The 12,468-nt window shown below is 39.1% G+C and overlaps 1 protein-coding gene and 1 long non-coding RNA gene across 2 annotated transcripts in view; one reads left to right on the top strand and one right to left on the bottom strand.

Moving 5' to 3' along the window:
* The window catches only part of LOC135205560 (NADH dehydrogenase [ubiquinone] 1 alpha subcomplex subunit 2-like), a 59,259-nt gene extending 57,785 nt beyond the window's left edge, over positions 1 to 1,474 (top strand). Inside the window, exon 3 of the mRNA XM_064236326.1 lies at positions 1,341 to 1,474. Within this exon, the coding sequence (XP_064092396.1) occupies positions 1,341 to 1,423 (83 nt within the window). The 3' untranslated portion in view covers positions 1,424 to 1,474. The remainder of the gene's footprint in view (positions 1 to 1,340) is intronic.
* A 134-nt stretch (positions 1,475 to 1,608) lies between these two features.
* LOC135205561 (uncharacterized) lies at positions 1,609 to 11,306 on the bottom strand. Its single transcript, XR_010312552.1, has 3 exons — positions 10,816 to 11,306; positions 3,769 to 4,019; positions 1,609 to 3,351 (listed from the first exon to the last, which is right to left on the bottom strand). It is a non-coding gene; the product is annotated as an uncharacterized LOC135205561 (long non-coding RNA).
* Positions 11,307 to 12,468: the final 1,162 nt, after the last annotated feature.

Genomic DNA, 12,468 nt, shown 5'->3' with positions numbered 1-12,468 from the left:
GTTCGGTTCTTACCATTACATTTTAGTGCATCTGTGTCATTTGTTCCAGGTTTTGCCATTAGATCCTGGTACACTGTACTTCATCTCATTTATTTGTTGAGTCCTACTCTTTTGCTGTCCAACCACTCAAATTCCCTCTTTTCATTGCTTTAAGCAACTAAATGGTTGACAGTGCCCCACTGCTTGGCTTGATAACCTAAGTTTCATAACTGAATCATCTATCTTTTTTTTTTTTTTTTTTTATTATATATATATAAAGTTTCACCCTGTTAAGGGGGTAATGCTGTAAAGGCACCTTACTTAATGCATTGTAGGTATTACTGAAGATTGTTTGACACTTCCCTTCAGCCCTTAGCTGCACCTGCACCACTTTATTTCTCCCATCTTTGAGAGCTCCCTCTTTTTCACTGTTTTAGTACTGGTTCAGAGTTCCCTGTCCTCTGTTTTATACTGAATTTTCATAGATCAAATCATCAAGGTGCAGATCCAGTTTATTGTTAGTTTTGCAGTGAGGCTAGAAAATTATTAATTGCAATCAGTTTTATATTTAGGAGATATTATAGGAAAAACCTGTACTTGTTTGTTTATATGTTTTTATGTTGCATGGAACCAGTGGTTATTCAGCAACAGAACGAACAGCTTTACACGACTTCCAAACTACGTCAAGAGTAAACTTTTATCACCAGAAATACAAATCTCTAACCCCTCAGTGCAATGCCTCGGAATCAAACTCGCGGCCATCAAGTTGGCAGGCCAAGACCATACCGATCACGCCACTGAGGCGCTAGGAAAAAACCTGTATTTAGATTTGTTATAATTGAGGTCCCTAAAGGAGTTTTATTTTACTGTAGCATGTTGGAAGATTGATCTAAAAATTGTAATTTGTTCCATGCGATACATGGAACAGGTGAAATTTTCATTTGAAGATTTAGTAGTATAAATCTAATTTCATGATCAGGGGCCATACTCGTCCTATCTGGCCATTATTTACGCAGTAAATGATGGTGATCTTACTTTTACCCCATAGTTATAGAGGTAATTTTGACTAATTTTCTGTGCCTACTAAGTATTGAACAAACCTATTGAGGGGTAGTTTTAATTTAAAGTTGACTAGACTTAGTTGTTACAAAACATAATGTATGTGAAATTAATAGACTACCTCTGGGATTGTAACCTGATATTGTTGATACTTTATTCAAAGTAAACGAGAAATAACAGTTTACAGAACTTCTCAGCTGGAGTTGGAGTTATTATCTTTTCAATATTGTAAGTGTCAGCATATCTCAGTGAATCATCAACTGTTTTGTTTGTCTCATCTAATTTTGTTTTCTTTTTAACAGATATGGGACAGGAGACCTGTGTGTCAGTTGCAGGTCAGTCAGCTAGTGAAGTTGCAAGTGCTGTTGAAAAATTAGTTACATAAGTATTCATGTAATGTTTTGTGTACAGTATGTATAAAGTAGGTAACCTTTGAGGTCTTTGTTTCTTTAAAACCTTGCATCCTCACAGGAGGAAAGATCTAAAGAGGTGATCCTAGCAAGGCTCCGTATAGGACACACAAGATTCTCGCATGGTCACTTGATGTCAACACCACATGCTGACCCAATGAAGTGTAACAGATGTCAAACACCCATGACAGTACAGCATTTACTTGTTGAGTGCCCAAATTGGACCCAGCAAAGATCTATTTATATACGGAATTCAAAAATGAAAAGTATTCTTGCTGAAAGCAAAGATTTTTCAATTAATAACATCATAAATTTTTTAAATAAGGCAGGTTTCTCAAATAAAGTCTAATTTTTTTTTTCCTCAGGATTGATCACTGAGAACCAGCCCAGAAGAGTCTACTTGAGACTCAGATGTCTGAAAAAACTAACCCCTATTAATAATAATCTTTAAAACCTTGGTCAGTTTTGATAAAATTAGTTAAACTAGGTCATGTCTCTTATCAAGCAAGACTGTTGATACTCAGTAATGAAATAAAAGACTGGACCAGGATATCGGCAATATTTTGGTATGTGCTGTGTGAAATGCATTTCACTTGTCTAAAGTTTTGGCTATGCCTCCAATAATTTTATTCCTAGATGCAGTAACAAAGGACAGCATACTTATTTTCATAGTGCAATAATATAGTTGAATTAGCCACTCCTTTGTTGACAGAATTGGGGAAGATTTTATTTCATCTGCCAAGGGATAACTGCAAATGAGAAAGGAAATTTTTTTTTAATGCATTAAGACATTATTATGATTTTATCATTTAAGAACCAAAAACTAAGGGAGGGACCAAAGTAACTGTTAATGTAGATAGACTGCGTTGACATAGGACTAGAGTTGGGTGGAAGGAAAACAAGCAGTTGAAATGACATGCAAATTAATAGATATTGGGGTAAAATAATTAGCATGTAAAATCCCTACCCATCCAGCTAGATGGAAGATCAAAGCTTGCCACTGAAAAACAACTCTCCACTATTGCTCTTGCAATACTATATCGAAATGCAGCCACTCATATTGCTTATCAAAGTTGAAAACTACAGTAGCTCATCATTCGTTCATATTGCTGGTCATTTTAAACTGGTTCATAAAATAATGGATAATTTGAGTTTGATGGAGCTCGAGTTACTTCATTTTAATTCATTCACCATAATGGATGCTCTGGAGGTATCTAAAATTAAAGAGCATTACAGTATATTGTGACAAGATGCTGTACTCAGCTGCTAAGTATAACAGTTTTTGTAATGTTTCAGCCATTTGCCTTGCTCTCTTCTTACATGGTTTTCTCTGAATTATTTTGGCTATGCCATTAGGCTGGTGTTATGCTGCAAGCCCAGGCCTTGTTAAGGGACTTGCAAGAGTAATAAATTACAATGTATTTAAAAAATGCTTCTGTACAGTAATAAACAGAGCACAGGCTGTCCCCGGGTTACGACGGGGGTTCCGTTCTTGAGACACGTCGTAAGCCGGAACATCGTCAAAAATCCTAAGAAAACCTTACCTTTAATGCTTTGGGTGCATTGAAAACTATGTAAACTGCATTCTTATGGCATTGTTCATCAAAAAAAAGCTTCAAATATTGATTATTTTGCATTTTTGGTGTCATATTTCATCTGCCAGATGAGCGTTGTAGGCGTCGTAACCCTGGAAATAATGTCTGATGAATATAATTGAAAAGCGCCGTAACCTTGGAACGTCGTAAGCCGAGACCGTCGTAACCCGGGGACTGCCTGTACAACAGAGGGCAAATGAATATGTAACCAAATTCTTTCAGTTGAACCGCTGATTGGTGTAGCTGCAGAGGTGATCGTCTGGAGTTGAATAGTTCATGGAAATTTTCAGCGAAAATACTCTCGTTCCCTGGAAAGGAAATTTACGACTATTAATAACTAGCTAACATGGACAGATTCCTTAATCCACCTAACCATTCAATTACATTGCACTATATTAGTACTTATACAGATTACCTATTTATACAGGTTGACAACATGCAGAAGTCTGATCAAGTCTTTAATACTCAATTATTAATAAGTACATCATTTATACAACAGAGAAGACTTGAACATTATCGAATGGAGATTAACATGCTGTCACAGGATGAGGGGACTGAGATAGGCGGATGCTGCCACATTTAGGACCTGAGAATAGGATAAGAACAAAGATTTGGTAGATAGGATTCTTTCTATATGGATAGGAGGGAAGGATGGAATGTTATCAAGGGGAAGATGGAAGGATAGGTGAGGATATAAGGGTCTCATACAACAGGCTCCGCCTTACCTTGATGAGGGAGAGACAATCTCCTCTTGGAGGAAAGGACAGATTCGCACATCATGAAGTTTCCTGTGTGAAGAAAGGAACACCCTCTTTTCGACCAGCTATCCCTCAGGTCCTTAAAATGTTGGGGGATACTTCTTGTAGGCTGTCCCACTGGTCATCAACTTTCAATCCCTTTGTTTTTAGGCCTAGACTTGCATCACAGTCCCACATTTTGGCAGAGCCAAAGTGGTGCTGTTGTCTTGCAGTGGCATCTGGAATTGAGAGACCCTGGGGTAGTATTCTGTTATAGGATGGGTGGATAGGTGGTGAGGCTCCAGGTAGGGACCACAAATGCTTGTAGCATTCAAAATTCTCTTGTATGAGTAAAAAATGGCGGAATGGCCATCACGTGACAGTCCCCCACCCCCCCTTTAGCACAGATTTTGTCCTTGAAAAGGTCAAGAACTGCAAGCAAGATCTGGAGTCACTAGAGTCAAATGTCCCTACCCTTAGTGGGTCTCACCATGATAATGAACTAATTGCCAAGCTGCAGCTAGGGTCAATCAAAATCTCTTAAATAAACTGCTGTATGGTTAACTTTAAGTGCCAATTAAATGAAGCAAGATGACTACGAGGCAGTAACTTAAACAAAATGGCATGTATTACTAGTTTAACTCAACAGTGACTTAGTGCAGCAACATGCATGAAACAGTTTTCATTGAGTTCACATGAAATATAAAATGAAGGAACAAATCGCAACATGAATGTAAAACAGCAAATACCATAAAAAAAATAAATAAAAAAAAAATTGGGCAAAGATGGCTCCTCATTTTGTGAAGCTGGGGAAACTGCCAGGGCTCAATACAACATTCAAAATGACAAGAGGTAAATACATTAACAAATAAATGTGGTGCCAAGATGGCTCCTCAGTTTGTAAAGCTGGAAACCACCTATATGGGCTATATGTACAGACGGCCAACAAAGAATTGGCGTAGTTTCTTAATTCATTGTTCGTTATGGAAATATTGCCATATGCAGGTGCCAGAATATTTACTTAACAATAAATAAAATTTCCTTTCAAAGGTGCTATACTTGAAATAAATGACATTAGAACTGAGTAGACTTATTCAACGTATGAAAGATAATTATTTTGCAAAGTAAGGAAAATATATACCGATGTGTCCACCGTCCACGATTTCTAATTTTATTTTTAACTCTAGCTTCGTAACAGCATTCCGAAGATTTTGAAGTTGGCTTTGCTGCCGCTCGAGTCTTGACTCAACATATCGTACTGCACTGAAGTGTTGTCATTTCGTCTCCTAGAGCCGATAAATAATACATCAAGGCGTTAACATTCTTTGAAAACGATGTTTAGTTAAACTAATTTTGTCCTTTGATCAATAAAATAATTTGCATGACACGTTTAGTGGGCCTAAATTGGACTTCTGATTTTCCCACATGATAAGCCTAGGTCTATTTTCAGCAGCATACTCTCTCGGATACGTAATATTAATGAATATTTAAATCGACATATATATATATATATATATATATAAATCTGCTTTATTTGACTATTCCCGTTATTCTTGTTTTATTAGCCATGTTCGCCTTTCTTCTTATCCTTTTAATAATTGCTTAACATAATTAACTCAGACCTAGCTATCAAAGTCAAAAAGCAATTATAAAAAATCAAACGAATATAATTCTTTCTTATTTTTATCGAATTCCTTGCATATCATCCTGTTTCATTTGGACACCTTGGAAAGCTGTGGGAGTCAAAACTGACGAATACATTAAGAAAGGCTTACTTTCCTTAAAGCTTTCTTAGGATGATCTTTCTGTAGCTATTCATTTCTTTTAAATAGAAATTAATTCAAATTAGTTCACATGTATAACTACTAGACCTACTTACATAAGCATATTATAAGCAGCTGAAAGAATAAGAAATAGGAAAGGTGACGTTCTCGTTTAAGTCTATTTCATGTTTTTTTTGTTTTTTTCTCTCAAGAAATCCTACTGCTTTAATCAAGGATTGCTCTTTGACGGCTACAGGGTGTAACACGAGGGTATGCACACATTTTGTGGAATGAAAGATAAAGTTTCTTTGAACAGAAAATGTTTTACAAACATGTATTTTAAGGCGTCCGTTGTCGGTGCGGGGAATTTTAAAATAACCGTTATCATTAGTGATGCTTTCACGAGGTGGAGTTCGTAGTGAGAAGTCGGATCTAGTCGCTGAGATGTAGAAGAGAGCGGAGCGGAGGTGGCTTATAGGAGTGATGGAAGGATTAGGCCGATGTTAGTAAAGTATCTCCCAATAAAATGTATTCTTTAGGTTTTGAAGAAAAAAAATGCATGCATCATTGAAACCGTGTCCCTCCCTATCCGTGGTAATCACTGGCCACCGATAAAAAAAAAAAGAAAAAAAGTAAGCCTAACTGAATCTCTCATCCATCAAAGATAAGTTTGCTTATTCATTAGACAACTATCAGACTTCAAGTGTAGATTTAAAAATCTCTTCCTCTCCATCTAAAGTATTCATCAGACACCAGTCATAAGCGTAAAGCTAGTTATGATCCCTGGTTCAGCAATGTCGTGACGAGGCACTAGAATTCAAAGTTCACAAATGAATGTTGCTCAGCAACATTTTCACTACTGTATTGTCTTGCTCTCATGTGGTGCTTCGAGGTATTCCACCTCTAGGCCCATGTTCTAAACTTTGCCGTCCTTTAAACAATTTTATTCATCTATGTATGATTCTCTCCGGTTTATTAAGCTTTCTTGATATCTCTCCAACAGAAACTTGCACCGAATGCAGTGCAATAATTCTCTCGCTCATCGAAGGATGTTTCTTAGACCGATAAATGACACATTGACATTAGATACCCGTGCACATAACATCAAAAGCAATAGAGTGAGGTCGCCTAGTTCACATTGTTAAGATATCGGTTTTTTTTTCTTTTTGTTTTTAAATTTGATAGCATTTTGTGAGATTCCAATGTTTTCTGTAAAATTTAACAAATGGAATAGTTCAACTACCTTCAACTTAATATTGAAATGATAATTTAAGGACTATGTTTATGCGATACTACTAGTGATAGGTGTCTCCTATCTATTTGGTAATGCATATCTATGGTTGTGATATGACGTTTTTTATCACTTCGTTTCGTTCACGTCAATTTTGCTATATGGAAAATAGTTTTACACAATAACATAACATAATGTTCTAAAGATATCAGTGACTGTTTTTAATGTCATTACACATGATTTCATCCATCTTTGAAAAGAAAAATAGATAAATAAGGCATGAATCGTGCGTCAGGCAGGTGAACGAAAAATTATGAAAAACTGCCACGAGTTTTTTGGCCGACAGTACATGGCACTGTGCATTGGGCACCAATGCTAGGAGAGCAATCTGCCATCTTATGTCTATGCCCTGTATGTGCTCAACCTTCCAGTTGTAGTCCTGGAGGTCCATACACCACCTCATGAGCCTCTTATTCTTGTTACAGAACTGAGTTAGGTAAGTTATAGGATTATGGTCTGTTAAGACTGTCAGTGGGAACTTATGATCAGTATGGTATGATTCAAAACATTTCCTTCTGAGCAGGGTTCAATTTCTTTGAGAAGTACATAGGAGATAGGGTGACGCACCTGTTTGTCCACCTGGAGGAGGACAGCACCGACCCCCACATCGCTGGCGTCCACTGCTATTAAGAAAGGTTTGGAGTAGTCAGACGCGTGGAGCACGGGGTGACTCATGAGGACCCTCTTCAGATGGTCATAGGCCTTCTGACATTTCTTCATACAGGGAACTGTTTATTTCCTTTTGAGTAGGTCAGTGATGGGAGCGGCCACCAGGGAGATGTTTGGCAAAAATCTCCAGAAGTACTGTACCATTCGCAGGAACCACTGGGCCTCCTTCGTGGTTCTTGGATAGGGCATGTTCTCTATTGCAAGGATGTCAGCATCCTTTGACATTATTTTGCCCCCTCCTACTTGACAGCCCAGGTATGTGATCTCGGACTATCCAAAGGTACACTTCTTCAGACTGATGACCAAATTGGATTTTCTGGAGGAACTTTGGCACCTTCTCTAGGGTCTGGAGGTGTTCTTCCCACGTTTTTTAGTAAATGACAACGTTGTCTAAGTAGACCACATGGGATCCCTGCTAGCACCTTGTTCATTAGTTTTTGGAAGCAGCTAGGTGCATTCCTTAATCCAAAAGGCATCACCTGACACTGATAAAGCCTGTCCTGTGTGATGAATGCAGTCAGTGGTCGTGACTCCGGCCAACGGCACCTGCCAGTAACCCTTCTCTAGATCTGTCTTACTCAGAAATGGAGATTAGCATAGACTCTCCAGGCAATCCTCAATGTTAGGGAGTGGATAGGACTCAGTTTTTGTCGGTGCATTCAATTTCCTTTGGCACTAGGATGACAGGGGATTCCCAAGGGCTCTCACTGTCCTCAATGAGACCCAAGCTAAGTTGTAAATTGACCTGTGCCGGCACCCTTTCACCCCACTGAGGGCTGAGCTTGTAATAATTTTGGCTGATGGGGCATGTTCCTGTAAGAAAGTCAATCTTTTGCTTCAAGAGATGGGTGCAACCTAGTATCTTGCACAACCTGTGGGTGCTGTAGGAGTAACCCACAGACATTGTTCCTCTTCGCATCATCTAAAGCAGGGGTGACCAACTCGAAGTTGGCTAGGACCTTAACAGTTGCTCTCTGGTAAGTAGATCTGGGTGACCTTCCCCACCATTTCACTCCTCTGTTGGTAGGGCTTGAGTAGATTAATATGGAGCCACTTAGCCTGCTTCGTGCCATAATCCACTAGGTAGTTTAGTTGGCCCTCCTCAAAAATCTTGTGGGGGCCCGTGCGGAGTACCAGGACTTTGTCTCCCACTTCAAAACTCCGTTCCCGAGTCTCTCAGTCCACTCGACTCTATATGCTACTTTGCACCACTGTCTCGGAGACCTTGGCAATATCTCATGCAGCCTGTAATTTAGCCAGTATGTCAGACAGCTACTCCACCCAGGAAGCCTTGGAGGGGTCCTCCCAAGCCTCGTAGAGAATGTCCAGGGGCCTGCGCATGGAGTAAGGGTACAGCAACTTGAAAGGGCTGTACCCTGTGGTTTCTGAATTGGCCTGGCGGAGGGCAAACAAAGCGTAAGGCAAATTTTCCTCCCAGTCGGGGGAGCCAGTTTCTCCTAACTTCCCTGGTTCTGGAATGGTATGCAGTAGAGGATTGGTGGTGGATGCCATGGCAATCCATCACCTCCATAAACTCCTTTGCCATGAAGTGGGAGCCCTTGTCAGACTGAAAGGTGGCAGGGAAACCAAACCTATAAAAGAACTGAGTCAGTCCCCTGACAGCGTGGTGGGCATTGGCAAACCTAGTCGGAATGGCTTCGAGGTATCAAGTAAATTGATCTATCATCGTCAGTAGGAAACTATTTCTATGCTTACTCCGCTGCACGAGACCTTCATAACCTACCAAAACATTAGGGAAGGGAATGGCAGCGGAGGGGATGGGCTGGAGAGGAGCCCTTGACACCATCTGGTTAAGGTTTCCGGTGACCTGGCAGGGCAAGCAGGAGGCTACAAGCTACTAGAGGAAGATGGGATAAAATGTTGAACTGTTGTAGCAGTAAATATTGCTTTTATATCTTTCCAAATATTGTTTCCACGGATCTGTAATTTATCATATCATTATCATTAACAGTAGTTAGGCTAGCTACTGTAATGCTAATTTTTTATATATGACATAACTGCCATACACATTACATTGTATTGGTTCACATTAGTTGCTCGTATATAATGGCAATTGTAATTTGTAAGGCAAATAGATCAGTTGTGTGGGAGGATCGAGACATCTATCAGCATGCTCTCTTTCATATGGACAGACAGACAGATCTTAGCTGTAGCTTCCAGATTTCTACAGCTAATTCATCAAAGATTCTGGAACAATGCCATGGATATTTATAACCTTCATCAGGATATGAGAGACTTAAAGTCTTCAAGCACTGCAGTATCAATCACATTTGAAGAAATGTGCGCCTCTCTTGCTAAAAGCAAAACAGGAAGTGAAAATGTCAACACCTGTTGGCCAAAGGTTGAAAAGAGCGTGCAGTGAGAATAAGTGACACTGAAATTATTTTCACTGCGTGTTGACAATATCCACTTCGAAATTTATGTTCAAGACATTCTTGTAAGACAAATTATACTGTAGCCCTGTATCCACATCTCCACTTCGAGGCTAAACCAAATACTGTAAAAAAAATAAAAATTTAAACTCTGATAAATACCATAGGGCACTGTAGCTACAAACCAATATCAGTACTGAGACGTGCAGAAAAACAATCGAATTAAACTTGACCAGAAACTGAAATCTATAGTAATAATAAAACAGACGACACTTCAGCCTTACCCCCATATGGATGGTAGTGTTGTCTGTGCACCTTACATGGTACACTGTAAGCAATACTTAAGGTTCTTTGCAGTAGCCCCTAGCTACATACACTTTTAGTTCTTTTGCTGTACCTCCTTTCATATTCTTTATCTTCCATCTTGATTTCCACCTCCTAATAATTGTTTCATAGTGCAACTGTGAGGTTTTGCTCCTGTTAAACCTTTTGTACCTTTTTACTCTCAATTTCCCATTCAGCACTGAATGACCTTAGAGGCCCCAGTGCTTGGCCGTTGGCCTAAATTCCATTCCAATTCAGCCTAATGAATAGTGTTGCAAAAACCCTCATGACTGGGGTTAAAACCGGTGATCAGATGCTGTTGGCAGTACCCTAAGGTACAGCTCTCGGTATATCATTAAGGATGAGTAAATACAGAACGGAATTTTACAAAATTGTTATAAAAATAGATATTTAAACCCTATGACTACTCTCACAATAATCCAAGTAACACCTTTGAAACTTACTAATCACTAATCAACTTCACAGGGGACCACGTGGCCCCTAAGAGATTCACACATCAACTTTGACATAAAAATTCAGCTAATTCACAAACTAATAATCGTCGCGGGTCAGGGATTATAATATTACTACTTACGGTTAAGTTACATGGCAGAAGGACACAAGTCAACGAAAACTGACTTGAATACTACACTAACACGAATGCACATGACACACGATGGTGAATGATCAAGCCAGCGACCAGGGAGAGAGAGAAATTATGTACAGCCTGCCTTGTTAAAGTTCAGTGAGGAAGGATGCTCACCTGCCCTTTTGGCGCAATGTGTGTAACCAATTAGACATTATTATAATGACCCTGATTCAATCCCTGGTCCTGGTAGGATAGTTCAATAATAATTTATGTGATGAAAAGAAACATAGATGTACTTCCCACGACCCTGATGAATAAAACCCTAAATACAGATAAATATACACGAATATACAGAGAACCATCACCTTCTTGCCGCCAGCTACGTATTCCATTACTTCCAATTCGGGATCGCAGCAGATTCAGGTCGAGGAAAGACTGTGCACTTGTCTTTTCACGACATTCTCTACCCCTTCAAGAAAGGGAGGAACCTGAGGTGGAGGGGAAGGTTTAGGCTAGTGAAGCAGCGTGCATGGACACACACTGCCGTGGCCTAGGTAGGCTCGCTCGCAGCACTACGACTCGAGTCTAGCTCACGACTACAACTCAAGTTCCTATCAGAGTGAACACTCAACTAACTCAGGGAACACAAAATATACAGATCCCACAATCAATGAAAATCCAAATACATCACTACTCAATCGGGCAATATGCAATAATCAACACATTATCAGGTAAATTGATAGTGTGCAAAAGTTTGCAAGGAACAACATGAATAGGTGAAGAATTAAGGTGCAAATCAATCAGTAGTGCGATACACCAATAAGCAATATACAATGACATTAATAATGTCATAAACAAGCAATCAATAATGTAACAGATATGCAATAAGCAATGCAATAAAGTAATGCAAAAAAGCAATCAATAATGCAATAAGCAATGTAATCAGTAATGAAATACATACATCAATAGGCAATAAGCAATGTGATCAAGTAATGTAAAAAGGAATCAATTCAATCAAGTAATCATGTATCATTGCTAAAAAGATATAACACTGAAAATCATGCAAAATGGATATGTTGTGGCAGGATCACAAGCTAAAGCCAAAAACTCTAAAACCATACTTGTACTCACCATATACTTGACACACTCAGGGCGAGGAGCTGCCCTGTTCTCTGGATACGGCCATTGTAACACAATACACAAACAAACAAAGACTACAACCATGCAACAATTCAACAACAATACAACAGAAGACCACTGCACAAACAATCACAACATCAAAAATCATGACAAGTCAATACAACCACCTACAACATCAAGGAACCACAACAACTCACCAACAACAACACTCAACAACTCAACTCCAACAACTCATCTACAACACAACAGAACTCACAAGCTTAACAATCCTCATACACACAAGCACAAAACCTTCAGCAACACAGGCACAACAACTCTAAGCATACAATACCAACAATAATTCAAAGAACAATTCAAAACACACTATATAACTGGACCATCAATGCCTTCAATACTGACTCCATTGACTACCTTTACTGACTGACTGCCCAGAACTCTGATCATAAACTGACTCTGACTGACACAGCAACCGCACAAGAAGACAACCCAGAATTCACCAACAAGCAATTCAATCATTAA

This window comes from Macrobrachium nipponense, chromosome 24 (genome assembly GCF_015104395.2).
Source record: "Macrobrachium nipponense isolate FS-2020 chromosome 24, ASM1510439v2, whole genome shotgun sequence".
Taxonomy (NCBI): domain Eukaryota; kingdom Metazoa; phylum Arthropoda; class Malacostraca; order Decapoda; family Palaemonidae; genus Macrobrachium; species Macrobrachium nipponense.
This window is presented reverse-complemented; position numbering and strand designations above follow the sequence as displayed.